Source organism: Carassius gibelio, chromosome B22 (assembly GCF_023724105.1).
Source record: "Carassius gibelio isolate Cgi1373 ecotype wild population from Czech Republic chromosome B22, carGib1.2-hapl.c, whole genome shotgun sequence".
Taxonomy (NCBI): Eukaryota; Metazoa; Chordata; class Actinopteri; order Cypriniformes; family Cyprinidae; genus Carassius; species Carassius gibelio.
The window spans coordinates 33714368-33731831 of record NC_068417.1 but is presented as its reverse complement, the minus strand read 5'-3'; the positions used below and the strand labels follow the sequence as shown (position 1 = coordinate 33731831).

At 35.9% G+C, this 17464-nt stretch overlaps 1 protein-coding gene across 2 annotated transcripts in view; it reads left to right on the top strand.

Moving 5' to 3' along the window:
• Positions 1-17464, top strand: part of LOC127988290 (metabotropic glutamate receptor 7) — a 192440-nt gene that overhangs the window by 140694 nt on the left and 34282 nt on the right. For both annotated transcript variants that reach the window (XM_052590951.1, XM_052590950.1), the window contains exon 8: positions 11178-12113. In XM_052590951.1, coding sequence (XP_052446911.1) covers positions 11178-12113 — 936 coding nt within the window. The remainder of the gene's footprint in view (positions 1-11177; positions 12114-17464) is intronic.

Below are 17464 nucleotides of genomic sequence, written 5' to 3'. Positions count from 1 at the left end.
GACAAGTAATTGACTTCTGTTGTACCAGTGTCAGGACTGCTGTAGTTAGTTTGAGTTTCTCAATCTCTCAGCCGACAATTTCCCAATGACCCTAAATGGCCTTCCTTCATGACTGCTTGCTAGCCACTAATCCCCAATGCTCGCTGTACTGTGGGCTATGATAGCAGAAGATACTAGATCTGATTCGCCCAGAGGTAGAGTTGCTCTTTAAAGTGAACTGTAGCTCGAAAAATTAAGTGTGGGGATTTGGCTTGTTCACTCGTAACTTTGTTTTGGACCTTTCTTGAACAAGAAAGGAGGCCTAGATTAAAGAACTCAAGCTAGCGGAAAAATTAATTACCAGTTGTCAGAATAAGTTGGAAGCTGAGGTTTAAAAAGTGCTTCAAACTCGGGTTGAGGGTTGTAATGTATTCCTAGTTCTGCTTTGAGTCAGGTTGTTTGACTGGAAAACAGCTTTAATGATAATGCTACATCTTTTGGCAAAAAATAAAAATAAAAGATAAAAAAAACATCTCCTCTCTGCTAGACTGCTAGCTTGATGGCTCAAAGTTTTTCAGCTGTGAACTTATTTATTGTTGCACTTTCCGATTAGTTTTATTTTTGAACACTACTTTTGAATTTACATTTCAGTTTACTTCCAGAGGGTCTTTACACAACACCATTTTCAACTAAATCCAGAAAACACTTTTGACCATTTATTTACATGACAACGGCATTTTCTTTAGATTAAGAAAATTTGTTTTAATTATTGTTATTCTTTTTTTGTTGTTGTTATTATTTAGTTCAGAAGTTATTTAGTTATTCATTTTAGCTCTAAGTTAAAGTGTTTGTTCACCCAAAAAGGAATATTCTGTCATTAATTACGCTGTTCCAAACCCTTTGTTTATCTTCGAAACACAGATTAAGATATTTTAATGAAATCGGAGAGCTTTCTGACCCTGCATGGACAGCAAAACAATGTTTTATGGCCCAGTTAGGTTATGATACTGTTGTAAATGGGAGTCAAAGCCTGACCTGGAAGAGAATAAATCATTGAATGAAAAGTTATTTTAGTTTAGTTTGTTTCCCATAGGCGTAATGGTTTTTATACTGTACAAACTGTATATTCTATGGCCCTCATTCTGTATGATTTAAGCGTTTTGAAAAATGGGAACATGGGTTATGTCCTCAAAAGTCACCCTCTCCTTGTAACACCTGTGTCATACCCATGTCATTATACAGAGTTGTGTCCTGATATGTCACAAAAACAAGACCACACACACATACACACACACGCAAACTTAAAGGGTTAGTTCACCCAAAAATGAAAATTAGGCTGTTTCACTCACCCCCGAGTCATCCTAGGTGTGTATGACTTTCGTCTTTCAGATGAATCCGTCAGAGTTATATAAAAAAAACTGTCTTTGTTCTTTCAAGCTCTATCATTACATTCAGAGGGTGTTGCAGTGCTTCAGTCCAAAAGAAGTTAAATAAAAAGTGACCATCTATTAAGCAAGATTAAGGTGATAATTATGTTTTAAATATGGATACGTTTCTTACAAAAATGCATCGATTCTCTACAGGAGGCCTTTGTTCACCCACCGGAGCCATGTGAGACACTTTTCTTTTCATGGATGGTCAATTTTTATTTCACTTCTTTTGGACTGAAGCAATGCAACACCCGCTGACTACAAGGTAGCACTTGGAAGAGGCAGAAATGTTTAATATAACTCCGACTGGATTCATCTGAAAGAAGAAAGACATATACACTTAGGATGCCTCTGGATTAGAAAACACAGTCTAATTTGAACTAACACTTTAAGTATTCACAGCCTTTGCTCAACTTTGTGAAGCACCTTTGGCACCAATTACATCCTCAATTTTTTTTTTTTTTACGATGCGACAAGCTTTGATCTTACTCATTTGGCAAGTATCTGCCATTCTTCTCCTCATCTCTTCACCTCTCAAGCTCTGCCAGGTTGGATGGGGGCAGATGCACACTTTCAGGTTTCTCCAGAAATATTTGATTGGGTTCAAGCCCAGGCTGTGGCTGGGCCACTAAAGGACATTCACAGAGTTATCTATAAGCCACTCTTGCTGTGTGATTAAGTTCAATGAGCATTACTTCTAATCTGACGAGTCCCTCAGTTCCTGCCACTGAAAAACAGCCCCATGGCATTAGGCTGTTCCCAGCACACTTTACTTTTGGGATGGTACTCTGCAGGTGCAACGTGATGCTTAGAATTGAGGTTAGGATCAGTTATAGGCACGGTTTTGACCAATGTTCAAAGCATCCCTCAAACCATAACAGTTATCGAAACAGTATTTTTGAAATCATATGACTTGGCCTGATGATATGCACTTCAAAGCATGATTCAAAACCGTTTGCTTTGATTAGCTAGCTTCATCACTAGCTTCAGTTTGCATTTCAAAACATATCTGTAGCTTTGTGTTTTAGTTTGCTTTCCATTAACTCTGATTTGTTTCACCATCTGTTTTCATGTAAGTTTTAGTTTATATGAAAACCGTGTCTCGGAGGAGTGTGTGGTATCGTCCTGTAGACGACACGGCTGAGGGAGTAATTCTCAGGTTCTTTTCTCAAATGTGACATCATCTGAGCGAACGCGCTTCAATAATTTAAAGCAGCACTGCTGTCTCTGTTCCATCAGAGAGATATTTGGTGTTCTGGGTAAATAATTGATTCTGCTCCGACTGTTGCTCCTGGCAAGCCGATCCCATGAGGACGTGGATGTGTGCGTTTCTCATCTTTGCATGGATTATGCTTTAGCATCTGATATCATGCTAGCTTGATTAATGGAGCTAATGAAAATGAGCAGAGGTTTAAGACTTGTTAAAGCGTGGATATTTGTGCATATTCATTGCACACATGTCCATGTATGTGCCAGAAAGCCTTGGAAATAAATTTGAATTGCAGTAAAAAAAAGAATTATTGAATTATAGATTAAATTGTTCGTTTTTATTAAGATTCAGTATGAATTACCCATAAACACCGTAAGCTTACTAGGTTTTGAAATGTAGCAAAAAAGGCAGCATCCTTATAGTCATGTAAGTCATGTAAGATTTAATACGTTGCTAAGTGTGACATTCTAAGACCGTCCCAAATTGAACCCTAAACCCTTGTGGTTTTCCTCTGTATCCACACTTTTCATGATGTAATGCTGCTTTGACTGTTGGGTGGAAGTCTGCCGTGGAGCTCGCTGAAGTGTGTATCAAGAATGCATAGCAGCCGCAAAGTGGGCACCCACGAGCACCCTTCAGAAAGCTCACATGAATAAATGGAACACCATATATGGTCTTGTGGACTTGACTGACACACTGAAAGACTAATATTACATTAGTACAACTCAAATATGCCATTTGGAACATGGCCTAAAATGTGTAAAAAAAATAAAAAAAATAATACAAATAAAAAAGAAAACATAAGGCATACACAGTTATTGGGTAAACTAGTTTGTAATCACACCTAACTATTGTGTAAACATTTCAATTATACACTTTTTTGTGTGTGTATGCTTTCATTTTTAGTTTTGTTTGTAGTTTAGCTTTGTTGTTTTTCAACCTTTTTTTTCTTTTTGTTTTGTGTTTGGTGTGTTTTGTTTTTGCGTTTTTGTTTAGTTTTTCTAATTGTGTCTTTTTTATCATTATTTTTGCCTTTTTTGTCTTTTATCTTTTATTTTAGTTTTCATGGATATGTTTTTTTTTTTTTTTTTTTTGCTATTTGCTTTCCATGCTGGAAGAACATTTCTTAGTCATTTTTGTTTCTCATTTTGTAGATAAAAATGGAGCCATTTCTTAAAATTAATAAAGGAGGGAGGATCACTACATAGCTGCACGAGAGAGTTGGATAGCAAACGATAACAAGAAAGGAGATAAGATGGTACAAGGAATTTCAAATAAGATTCAGAGACCATGAACAAGAAAAAAAGTCCTCTCATTCTTTCATGTGCCTTTCCACCGCGACCCCCAGATGGGATTCAGTCGCTAAATTAACTGTGCTGTCTTTCTGCCTTTGTTTGGGAGGCAGAATGCTGGCCGTGTTCAATCAGCCGGCCTCCAGAGTGCGTCACCTGGATTGATGTGGCTTTTCATTGTGGCATCTCCAGGTGTCAGTCCAGCATTCACAGTGTTGCCACGGAAATAGCGAAATGCTCTGCGGTCCTGAAAGCAAACACGACCCAATAATAGCCAGGTGTAATAGAATGATTCCCCGGCATTAATTGTCTCTAGCTGTCCTCTGAAGAAGCCATCGATACCCAGGTTTTTGGAGATAGCTTTTGTTTTTGGTCGAACTATCCCTGATTTTTTTGCAGGGATTTATTTTGCATTGCATAAACATTTAGATCAGTGGTTCCCAAACCTGGTCCTGGAGGCACTGCATGTTTTGTATGTCTCCTTAATCAAACACACCTGATTCAGGTCATCAGCTCATTAGTAGAGACTCCAAGACCTGAAACTGGCATGTCAGAGACAGGAGACATGCAAAATGTGCAGTGTTGGGGTGCCTCTAGGACCAGGGTTGGGAACCACTGATTTAGATCACATTGCTTCCTCAAAGGGCTGGTCCATCCAAAAAGGCTTTACTTTTACATTTTGCAGATATTTTTTATCCAAAGTGACTTACAATTGGGGAATATGGTAGGTAGACAACCAAAATGCCTATAACCGTGAGGGTTAATTTAAAAACATTGTAGGCTGCAGTAAAATGCATCAAAAAAAAAAAAAAAAAAAAAAATTAAAAATAAAAAAATTCTGTATGTTGTATTGAGGGGTTTTCATTACAACCTACAGGCTAAAGTTTTTTAACTAAAAATCCTTACCTTTCTCTGACTCACACCATAAAAAGAAATAAAATGAAAACTTGATGAATCAAGATTAATAGGCTAAAACTGCAACATGAAAAATGGCTAAAAAACATAGCATATTGACTTGAATTCCATTATCCTGTGAAAAATAAAATGATTGAACAGGTGTTTTATTGTTGAGTGTTATAGACAAGGCCTAGTTCTAACACATATTTTGTCACTACAGTCACGTTAATGTCACAAATGAAAGGGTTGAAACTTAGATTTAATAAAATTTGCTGGTGTACTAGAATTCAGAAAGTCACATATACTTATTCGTTATCTGGCCCTTTTTAACACATTTATTCACTATATACAGAGCCCATGGCATGCCAAATATTATGTCCATTAATTAAGAAATGTATCACTTTTTATTGTTCCTCTTTATTACTTAAATGTTTTAAAATAATAATTTAATAGTTTTTAATACAACAATACAACTTAAAACAATAAAACAGCCCCTGATTCACAGCATTCATTTCCAGACACAGAAATCAGGTAGAGCCCTGCACGGTCCTCAATCCTAAGCCCTATAGCTGACCCTTGGCCAACAGCAGTACCTTCAGCCTGAGTCCGACCGGAGCCTGTCTTTTTTCTCCCTTTCTCTCGCTTCCTAATTACACAGCTACAGTTGATCATGTAAATCACGGAACTGTAAATGGTCTACCATACTTTTTTGTTGTGCACTCACGGTGTCAAGTAAGCATTGTGCTTTTGTAAAATATAGAAAACTAAACGGATGTGCTTTTTGCCATCTGTGTCTCCATGAACAGGGACCAATGGAGCTTGGGCTGAAATACTGGGCTATAAAATCAGGTGCAGTTTAGCTTTGCAGTATCTGAATGTGATGGTTTACTGTATAGTCACAGTTAGCTACAGAATACATGCAAGATTGAACCCATGAAGGGCTTATAATGACAGAAAGATGTAAGACCGTAAGATGTTAAACTGTCCTGAGACTTCATGTAGGCCTAATCATTTTTACTTTCATTATTGGGCAATTCCAGCATTACAGAATGATATTCGCTGTCAAAACTTGAAATATAAATTCCCACAGAATGTATTAATTACCAATATATTGAACTATAACTTTATATTTTTCTAAATCCCTGAAAATAGAGTCCAGACCTCAGAAAAGTATCTATGAACGTGTTTTAGATTTTATAAATGACAAAAAAATAAACCAGTTTTTGTGAGACAACATATTTATAGACTTTCTGTGATTTACAATGGACAAACCAGAATCAACAATATCTGCAGAATGGAGAAGGGTTGACCATTCCCAAAACATAAAATATACATTTTATTTCAGTTTTCGTTTTTTGTGTTTTAGAGGAAAAAACTATGTTTAGGATGTGCCATCTCTCCGTTATGGACTGTTCTGAAAACAAAATGTGTGCAAACGCGTATAAAATGCTTTAAAAACTTTATCAAAGAAGTTTTGAGAGGGTATTTAATAGGACTGCCCCCTACTTAAGATATTTCTAGTTACTAGAACTTGTTCATTTAATTCATTATTCAACCAATTGCATGTTTATATTAAATAAACATTTATAATCTATAATGAGCCTTTTCACGGTGCTGACTCTCATCTCCACAGTACTGGACGCGCCTTTAGAGAAATACGGTCTTCATACAGATTACATAATCAGGGAGTATTTGCTTTTGTTTGGAATTGGTTCATTTAAAAGTAGACATTTTAAGCTTTCTGTATATTTCTCATGTATGTTAGGTACCCAAATTCAGGAAAAAAAAATTAAGTGATCATGCGGGCGCCTCCCTGTAATGCATGCACATTAAAACATTTTCTGCACAAATGCTTGAATATGCATAGTAATAGAGCACATTTATTTTAGCTTAACACTGCAGTATGGTATCTGCAATAAAATAAATCTTCACAAGTCTACATCAGACAGATGCTGTTATAACCTTCTAAATTGAAGCTTATTAAAGGTTTTAAAATGATCTAACGAGCGACACCACTCCAATTCGATGATCATCAGTGTTCATGATCAAGATTAAACAGATGAGGCAGTCATAAACTTGTTTTAATGACTCTCATAAACTTGTTTTAATAAATCACTTATGCATTAAGTAATAAAGACAAAAATCAAATTAAGTAAATATTTTTGTACAAATAATTAGCCTATAAAATGCTGATAGCATAAGATAAATAGGATTAAGATTGCAGTTTAAATTTTGCATATGCATAACAAAGTAAATATTTTTATCAACCCCACATTACATCTCTTGAGCGTTGCACTCCAACAACCAAATCTTGCACTGCATGAATAGCGCAGATAGCGACACAATTAAGCTATGTGAAACACATAAAAGGTTTAAAAAATATAATTCTGATGATGAACATTATGACATTTAAAAGAGCTTTGATGGTGTGTCCTTCATTACACCTGTGCATTTCTGAGCCGCACAGCACATGCAGACTTGAGCAATTTCTAAAATATTATGAAATGGAAAACCTAAAACAGATCACAGCAGTATAGAGAAAATTGTTGACAGGTTTAATTTATGAGCTTCTTGTTTTAGTTAGGCCTAAATAATGGGACGAACTCATCTTTTTCCCACCTAGTTCTCTGTCAAAATAAAGGAATTAAGATATAAATTCAAAATGTATTTATGACAAATATTAAGTAATGTGAGAATACTGACATTTAGCATATACATTTATGTATAGGCTACCACTTTTAATGTTCTGATGCCAAAGTAAACAACCATTTCTGTAAGGTAATATAACACATTTCATATTATATAAATAGTGCTGTGCTCCTGTTAAATGTTTATGGCTCGTTGATTTATCCTGTTTGGATTTGTTCTAAATGAGAATAGACATGACTTTATAAGTACTACATTTCATCTGTGAATATAAAATATTTGAACTATAGTGTTTTTCTTTTATTTTCTGCCGACTGTTGCCATCAAATGTGACACAACGGAGAGGCAAAGCTGACGGTTATTTGTTAAAATGCATTTTGAAGCATTTACTTGATAACTTGTGGTTAAAGTGCCATTCAGCATTCAAAATCTGCAAAATGCACACTCTGGTTGTCCACCTACTTTATATAAAGTGATTCTTCTTAAAGAGGGAAATAGATACAGAAAGTGCTCGTAATAGCAAGTTTAAGGCATTTGTTCAAATCTTTTATTATTATTATTATTATTTGGAATGATCGTCAAAAGAGATGAGTTTTCAGCTATTGCTGGAAAATTGTCAGTTAGTCAGCATCGCTCACTAGTGGATCTCAGATTTCGGGAGGGGATGAAGTTTCATAATAGTGAGTGGAAGCAGGGAAGTGCTGAGCCTATCACTATCTTGAACTTGATGCGAGCTACAACCAGTAGCCAGTGCCAGGAGATAAAAAGAGGTGTAAAATGGGCTCTTTTGTGCTGCTGCATTCTGAATCATTTGTAGAGGTTTGATTGTGCTTGATGGAAGTCCAACCAGAAGATCATTGCAGTAGTCTAGTCTAGAACTGACAAGAGGCTGGGCATGAAGTTGTTAAGCATGCTCTGTTAGAAAGGGCCTGATCTTTCTGATGTTGTGCATTGCAAACCTGCATGGGGTAATTGTAGAAGAACCAAGCTGGATGGTGAAATCATACAGTAGAGCTGGAATGGCAGGGAAAACAAGAAGCTCAGTCCTTGCCAGGTTGAGCTTTAGGTGATGTTCTTTCATCCATTGCAAGATGTCCGCCAGGCAGCCTGAGATCCTTGCAGCTACCATTGGATCTGGTTTAAAAGGAGAGATAGAACTGTGTGTCATCAGCATAGCAATTGTAGGAGAAGCCGTGTGCCTGTATGATGGGACACAGTGATCTAGTGTATATAGAGAAAAGGAGGGGTCCAAGAACTGATCCCTGTGGAACCCCAGTGACCAGTTGATGTGCTTTTGATACCCCCAGTCCTCTGTGAAAGACCTACCAGTGAGTTAGGATTCAAACCAGTGAAGTGGAATCGCTGTGATGCCCAGGGATGAAAGGGCGGACAGGAGAATCTGATGATTGACAGTGTCAAAAAGCAGCAGACAGATCCAGCAGAATTAGAACTGAAGATTTAGAATCATCTTTTGCAATCTGCACGCTTTCCGTGACTGACAGTAAATCGGTCTCAGTTGAATGGCCACCTGACTGGCTAGCATCCAGTTTGTTGTTCCATGAAAGAAGCAATGATACTTGGTTGAAAACAACTTGTTTGAGGGTTTTCGCTATGAATGGAAGGAGAGAGACAGGTCCATAGCTATCTGTACATGAAGTGTTTAATGTAGGTTTTTTGAGCAGTGGGGTTACCCGAGCATGCTTGAATGCAGTGGGGAAAGTGCCTGTGAGGAGAGATGTGTTGATGATGTGTTTAAGTGCTGGTAAAAGTGTATGAGAGATTGCCTGGAGGAGGTGTGAGGGGATTAGGTCTAGAGGGCATGTTGTAGGATAGCTGGAGAGGAGTTCTGATACTTGTGCCTCAGTGAGGGGCCAGAAGAAGAAGAAGATGGGAGCTTTAGCAGTGGGTTTGGTTGGTTTGAAGTGCTGTTTGTATGGGGCTGAGAATTGACTACTGATTGTTCTGGTTTTGTCTGTGAAGAATGTGGTAAAATGATCAGCTGCTATAGAAGTGGTGGGAGGTGGTTGGGGGGACAGAGGACTGAATTGAATGTTTTGAAGAGATTACGTTTGTCTGGAGCGCTGTTGATCTTGTAGTAGAAGTATTAAGATTTGGCAGTATAAACTTCAGCAGAGAAAGATGAAAGCAATGACTGATTCATACTCAGGTCAGACTTTGTGAAAGCAAATGCTGATTTATTTCTCCACTAAATCCAAACCTGCAATCATTGTGAAGTTTTAAGAGATTAAAACTTGTTGTTCTTCAGTGCTCTTTTATTATGTGATGTGATTTATTCACGCATTCCAAAAAGTGGCATTTCCCACATTTCTCTCACCACCTTCTTATTGCCTGTTTTCAATGAAATGTGGCGTCTCCATGGTGATTGTTGCCAAGAAGGGCTAAAAGAAATCATTGGTAATCACGCTGCAATCAGCAATGTTTGAATGAAAGGCATGAAATTCAAAGTGCATATTAACGGAGGTATAAGGGAGTGGACGGATAGCAATAAGCAGGCTCAAAATAATGAAATTATATTTTCTTCCCTATGATCACACTTAAAAGCATTTACGCCCTTTCATGGGTCCACATAATTAACTTGGTAATGTAAAAAACAGCGGCATGTTGGTTGTGTTGCTCTTAAACTATTTCTTTTAAAATTGCAATATAGATTCTTGAATACTTCAAAGCTTTACATGCCTTTGAAATACACAACCAGTCAAATATATTTTAAAAGACTAAGTGACATTGACACACAGTCATGAGAGCCTGCAAAGATCCTCTCTGATGTAATTTCCTGTTTTATTTGTTTGTGTGTGTGTGTGTGTGTGTGAGAGAGAGAGAGGGGGGGGGAGTTATGTGTATGTGTTCTTGTTTTGTGTTCTTTGCTTTTATAGTGCTGTTTTGGTTTGCGTGTTGTATTTTTGTTCTGTTGCTCTGTTGTATTTTTTTGTTTTGCAGTGCTTTGTTTGTTGTTGTGGGTATTTGTTTTATTTTGTTGTCATGTTTTGTTTTGTGTTCTATTTTGTTGTTTTTAGTGTGTTTTTGTTTTATTTTGTTGTTTACTTGTTTTGTATTTGTTGTTGTTGTTTTTTATTTTGTTTTGGGTTGTTTTTGTTTCGGTTTGATTTAGTTTTTTTGTATTGTTTTGTTGTTAGATGTGTTTTGTGTTGTTTTTGTTATATTTTATTGTTTTGTGATGATTTGTTTATTGTTTTGTTATTATATGATTGTTGTATATTATACTTTTTTGTGTCATGTTGTTTTTTTGGCTTTTCGTTCTTTGTATTGTATAATTGTATAAGTTTCTAGTATTTTGATTTAGTTGGTTTTGTGTTCCTTGTGTGTTTCTTAATGTTGGTCAAATGAGATGAAATAATGACATTATATTAGCTGTGAAGCAGTTTATATATATATATATATATATATATATATATATATATATATATATATATATATATATATATATATATATATATATATATATATATTTTTTTTTTTTTTTTTTTTTTTTAAGATTTATTTTCATTCATTTAACTGCCAATTATTTTTCCCTTTACCCACCAAAAAAAAAAAAAAAAAACACATAAAAAACTTCAAATTCAATTTAAATTCAGAAATGTCAAATCAATGAATTTCATTTATGTATTTTTGTAAAAATATATCAGAGTGAAAAAATGTCATTGTCATCAACCTAAATGCTTATTTGTGTCCATTTCTTTGTAGATCGATGAGATGCAGTGGCCCAACGGTGAGATGGAAATTCCCAGCTCGGTCTGCAGTCTGCCCTGTAAGACGGGTGAACGCAAGAAGATGGTGAAAGGCATGCCGTGCTGCTGGCACTGTGAGCCCTGCGACGGCTACCAGTACCAGTATGACGAGACGTCCTGCAAACTCTGTACTTACAATATGCGTCCCAACGGCAACCGGACAGGATGCCAGCCCATCCCGATCGTCAAGTTGGAGTGGCATTCACCCTGGGCTGTCATTCCAGTCTTCTTGGCTATGCTCGGCATCATTGCCACCATCTTTGTTATGGCAACATTCATCCGCTACAACGACACCCCAATCGTACGAGCATCTGGGAGGGAGCTCAGCTATGTTCTGCTGACAGGGATATTCCTGTGTTATATCATCACGTTTGTAATGATCGCCACTCCGGACATTGCCGTTTGCTCCTTCAGGCGAATCTTCCTTGGGTTAGGAATGTGTATTAGCTACGCAGCGCTCCTCACGAAGACCAATCGAATTTACCGCATCTTCGAGGAAGGGAAGAAGTCAGTAAGTCCGCCGAAACTGATCAGCCCGACGTCTCAGTTAGCCATCACGTCCAGCCTCATCTCCGTCCAGCTCTTAGGGGTCCTCATATGGTTCGGAGTGGATCCTCCAAACACCATAATCGATTACGACGAGCAGAAGACCATAAACCCCGACAAGGCCCGAGGGGTTCTCAAGTGTGACATTACGGACCTTCAGATCATTTGCTCTCTAGGATACAGCATCTTGCTGATGGTAACATGTACGGTTTACGCCATCAAGACACGAGGCGTTCCAGAAAACTTCAACGAAGCCAAACCCATCGGCTTCACCATGTACACCACCTGCATTGTGTGGCTTGCTTTCATTCCCATTTTCTTTGGGACGGCACAATCTGCGGAAAAGGTAATGTTAGTCTTATTACTTTATACAGACAGACATTTTGAAAAATGTTGCAGCTTTTCCAAACAATGACAATGAAATGGCTCTGAAATGGTTGCCTCCCAAACTGTAATGTAATAAATTAGTGGTGTTAAGTAGTGTAGCCGTAACATGGCACAGTGATATCATGCAGGCCCTGAAAATAGTTCGGAGATTGGCTGAATCAACTTTAAAAAATGGTAAAAGTCAATTTATTAACTCTGAGGGAGTTGGAGAATGAGCCTATTTACAAAAAAATGTAGAGTGTTCCTTTAAGTGCAGGTTACTTGAATGCATTTAGTTTAATAACTTTCTCTGCTTAATCATTGAGATAATTTGTTTAAACTTAGTAAGGTTCACAAACGTATTTAAAACAAGCTAATTTCACTTAATTTTATTAGTAAGATCATCAGTTATGTTTTACAGTACATTTGTGATAGTTATTTTGAGCAAATTCTTTTATTTTAAGTGTACATTCCAGTTGATCCAGTTCGCAAATCAGATATGTTTACTAATATTATTTTGTATATGTAATATTTTATTTTATTTTATTGATTGATTTTTACTTAACTGTTCGTTGCTGAGGTAGCATTTCCTTTTTTGAGCTTGTTACCTAAATAAATCATTAATTAAAACACAGTATTTGCTAAACCCAAATTTGACAGAGATGTTGTAGGATCTGTTATCAGACATCAAATAAAATTACACTTTATTTATTTTTGTTTAGTTGCGTTTTGTTTTGTATTGACATTTAGTTTAAAATTGTTGTTTTTGTTTTGAGTATGTTGTGTTTTTTGTTGTTGTTGTTTGTACATTTTTTTTATTTTTTTTTTTTTATCTTCAGTCTTAGTTTTTGTTGCTTGCATGTTTCTGAATGTTGGTTGACCCAGGTTACAAAGTTAATTTGTTTTTACTTTAATTTAATTTCATTATTATTTTTTACATACAATGAAGCAGTTTAGTTAAAATTTTTAATATTTAATATATATTTATACACACACAACTCCCATCTGTCAGCCAGTGGAATCACTTTCTGAGTGGGATTAAATCTTGCAAGTGAAGGAAAAATGAACTCTTTTATTTGTAGGCACCTTTTTCTTCATGAAAACCTGATTTGTGTCTTTTTAGTCTAGGCAATTGAAAGCGTATTGGTCTAAGTATCACCCTTTCTTTTCATTTACTTTTGCCCTTTTTTGGGGTGTGAATATTTTACCCTCTATAATTCCCTTCAAGGCAGCTAAGAGTCTAACCCTCCGCATGCATGGTTTTCCACTCAATTTCAAATCCATTTGCAGGCTGATGTTGCCGTAATGGCTCTATTTTGTAATACCTGTTTGCAAGCTGCAGGCAATCTAGACTCCAGCTTTTGTACCTCTAAGATCATCCATTTTTCATCCCTTCCTGAAGAAATGAAAAATTATATTTCATCACAGGGAGAGGGTTGCCATCTCAAGGAACGGAAGGGCAAATAGGTATTAATAGCACGGTTAAGGATCAGAATCAATGTCCCACAACAATCTTTTAAAAGACATTTCATTAGCATAAGGACATCTGCTCATTATCTGCATACGAGACGAATGGCTCAGCTTTTTTCTGCTCAGTGCCGGTACTGAAAAGCAATTATCTAAATAATAGAGCAAGCTGATTTGAGCATGTACCATCGCCAGATACCATGATGGGTTCTGACACCAAAACATTTATATTTATTAGGAACTTTTAATTAAGTTTCTAAGAAAACAGTGGATGTTGTTTTATGCCTTGGTAAAAATGCTATGGAGCACAACAGTCAGCTTTTGGAAGTCCCATTCATTCGTTCCAGGGAAACTTGTTAGCAGTTACGTTCAAGCCTTTAAATACAGAAGTGCCTTCAGCTACCACAGATTGTGTGCTTCTGTAGGAGCCCCAAGTCATTGTGATTTAATTTGTTTTACAAAAATAAAATAAAAAAATTAATTGTGCAATTGATAATTCCCCAATGAGGAAATATATTGCCTACTATCCCTAAAGAAAATTCACCAATCAGCAGTGTTGTTTTAGTAGTATTAATATAGAGTTATGTTTAATAGTATTATATAAACAATATTTTTTTTTTTTTTTTTTTTTTTCAGTTTCAGCAATTGTGTGTGCATTTGTCAATTTTATTATTTTGAAATATTTCCATTCAGTTTCTTATTTCCGCTTCAGTAATTTCAGTACTTTAAGGCCTTCTCCAAACTGAGACGGCGTTTATAGTCAAGGAAATTGAGCTTTTTGAAAACGCTTTTCAAAGGGGATCAATTTGAAAATGCCGTTTTCGTGTTGTAGTTAGGACTGTGAAAACGGAGGCTTTTGAAAACGATGATGCATTTTATGTCATGTGACGCGTATTATACCAATAGATATCGTGTTTATAATGGTTTTGTGCATCTTATGTGCTATGCACTTTCACACTATTGCTACAGATGAGTAACTTTGAACACTCTTCATATCACAGTCCTGCAAAGCTGAAAGCAAATTTCCTCACAATTTATATCTGCGGTAAAAAATGGGGGCAGTTGAGGTTTTAGATCAGACGTACAATCTGTGTGTGCGACCTTGAAGTGTCAGTAAATGTTGGGTTTTCGTAAATAAAATAATCGTGCCAGAAGAAATGCATAAAAACGTCTCATTTCTGTTCTGTGTGTACCATCTGCAATAAGCTTTTTTTAGGCTTTGTGCATGCGCAGAAGCAAATTTAACGTTTTCTGATGTTCCAATGTGGATGAGACAAAGTTTGCAAAATGCTTGTAAATGCTAGTGTGGACGGAGATCATTTTAAATTTACATTGTTGCATCTGGATTAATGTAGACGTAGCCTAACTTAGACCTATTCAGTAAAGCAACTTTTCTAGTTTACATCATGCTCATTTTTATTTCAAGTTTTTTCAAGTTTTTCTTCTAATATTTCTATTTCGTTATGCTTCATCTTCATTCCTGTTAATGAAAACCATTTTAAATAGTTTGCAGTTTAACAATGACAGCAATTAAATCAAATAAGTCAAGTTATCAAGGAAATTGTAAAACTAATTCATTGTAAATTCATAATAACATTCAGTATAAATAATATTTTATTTATTATTTTATACTCAAAATTAAAAGGATCATATGACGATGCTAAAAAATTACATTATTATGTTTATTTGGTGTAATGCAATGTTTTTACGCGGTTTAAGGTTACCATACCATACATTAGTGTTGGTCATCGTTTTAAAAAGCTAGGTGTGCTTGGATTGGACAGCTATCCAATGCATTGTGATTGGCTGAGTACCTCATGTGTGTGACAGAAATATTACGCCCCTTAACATATTTGGAAACACTCAACATCTCTGCAACATGGCGGCCGCGGCAACAGTTAAAACTTGCATCTTCTTTCTTTTAATAAACGTTTGGGCGATGCTTTTCAAGTCTTCCAACACAGTGATGTAGATATGTATATGTAGATAGGTAGTTATATTATGTTTTAACATTTATTTTAGAATAGTACCCTTTATTATTACTTTTAAAGTTGTAACGTTATTTGTAATGCTTTTTTGAGTTAAATAGTTTGTAAAATGTAAACATTTTAAAAGTCTAGTTTTTTCTAATAAATCATCTCTGAGTTAGTTAGTTTGGCTTTTTATTATTTATTTTTGTATAAGCAGAAAATGTATAAAAATAAAATAAAATACTGGCGGAGCCAAGGCCATGCTCACTGCAGCTGCATTAGATTCTCCCTGTCACCAAAACAATGAACCATTTCATTACATTTTTCCTCATCTTTCTATTCACGACTCTCATTATGTTTAACCCCATGCGAGGATGCTGCTTTTCAAATGCAAATGAAAGCAGGAAATGGTGTGCCGGAATCCGTACGTGTTATGGAAAGAAGAGATTCCCGTAACTGTTACCTGAACCCGGCCGGAGGACACCGGAGATGATGGACAGTCCTGAGAGGCAAACAGCAGCTCATTAGAGGGAAGAAGCGGCCTCATCTGCGCCAGAGCCTACAGGCTTATGAAAGCCCGATGTCAGCTGAGAGGAACTGTGACGCGCTGGCCTTTGCTGCTTGCCATTACTTACCTGGCGAGAGTCGCGTGGAATACAAATGAAGCTTCCGCTCTGACAGAGATGCTGTGAACTGTGGTTTTATGCGCACATGTGTGAGCGCGGGAAAGTGGCGCGAAAGACTTGCAAGTACAAAGCGAAGTGAGTTTTTACAGAAGGGAGTCTTTCAGATCTCAGCTAAATGAAAATAATGGCTTGTTCAGCTGCTTGAGCATACAGGTGCTGTGTTCGCGACTGTAGTGGAAATAAGGCACTTAGGATTGTTTGCAAGCCGGTCTACATCTTAACAATGACAGGACGGATCTGTGTGATGCTCAAATGCAAGAAGAGGTAGTATAGCATTATATCATATATATATATTTTAGTCCATGTTTAGATCAATTGACCCCCCCCCCCCCCCACACCACCACCACCACCACCACCACCAGCATCAACTTCTCTCTAAAATGGCATCAGTGTGTTTCTCCGCTCTGAGTGATAGTTTGCTTTCTGCACACAATGCAAAAAAAAAGAAAAAAAGAAAATGGTCTCTGCTCAAGGCTTTTCTAATAGCCTACATATGACGAATTCACACCACAGTAATCTTTAAAAAATATCTAGCGTGGACAAAATGATCTTATTGAGCAGCGTGGAAGCGCAGCTGAACTGCTCACATCAACTTTACTGTGCTTTTATGGTATATTATGGCACTTTTTTTGTGCAGACATCAGATTGGATTCTTATAATTCTGTCTGTATAGCATGGCGATACAAAAAGCATGGTGAATCACATGGAGGACTTTGAAAAGAGAAATTTAGAATAAGAAATTTGAATTAATTTACAAAACGAGGCCTGTGACTGTTCAAATTTTAATAAATATTATTGTAATACAGTGAAGAAAATCCAGGTTTTTTTTTTTTTTTTTTTGTACAGCAAATACCACCATAATTAGCATTTTACATTTTATTTTACTAAATAACTATACATAAATTTAAATATATTAAAATGTAATTTAATTTAAAAAAAAATAACTGGAGGAAATTTACAAAACTTAGTTGGTGTACTAATATCACAATGTAAAATAAATAAATAAATAAATATGTTTATAAATATATAAAAACATTGTTATTATATTATTTTTATATATATATATATATATATATATATATATATATATATATATATATATATATATATATATATATATATATATATATTATTATTATTATTATTATTATTATTATTATTATTATTGATATCAATAGAAGTAAAAATTTGTAGTTGTTGGATACGAT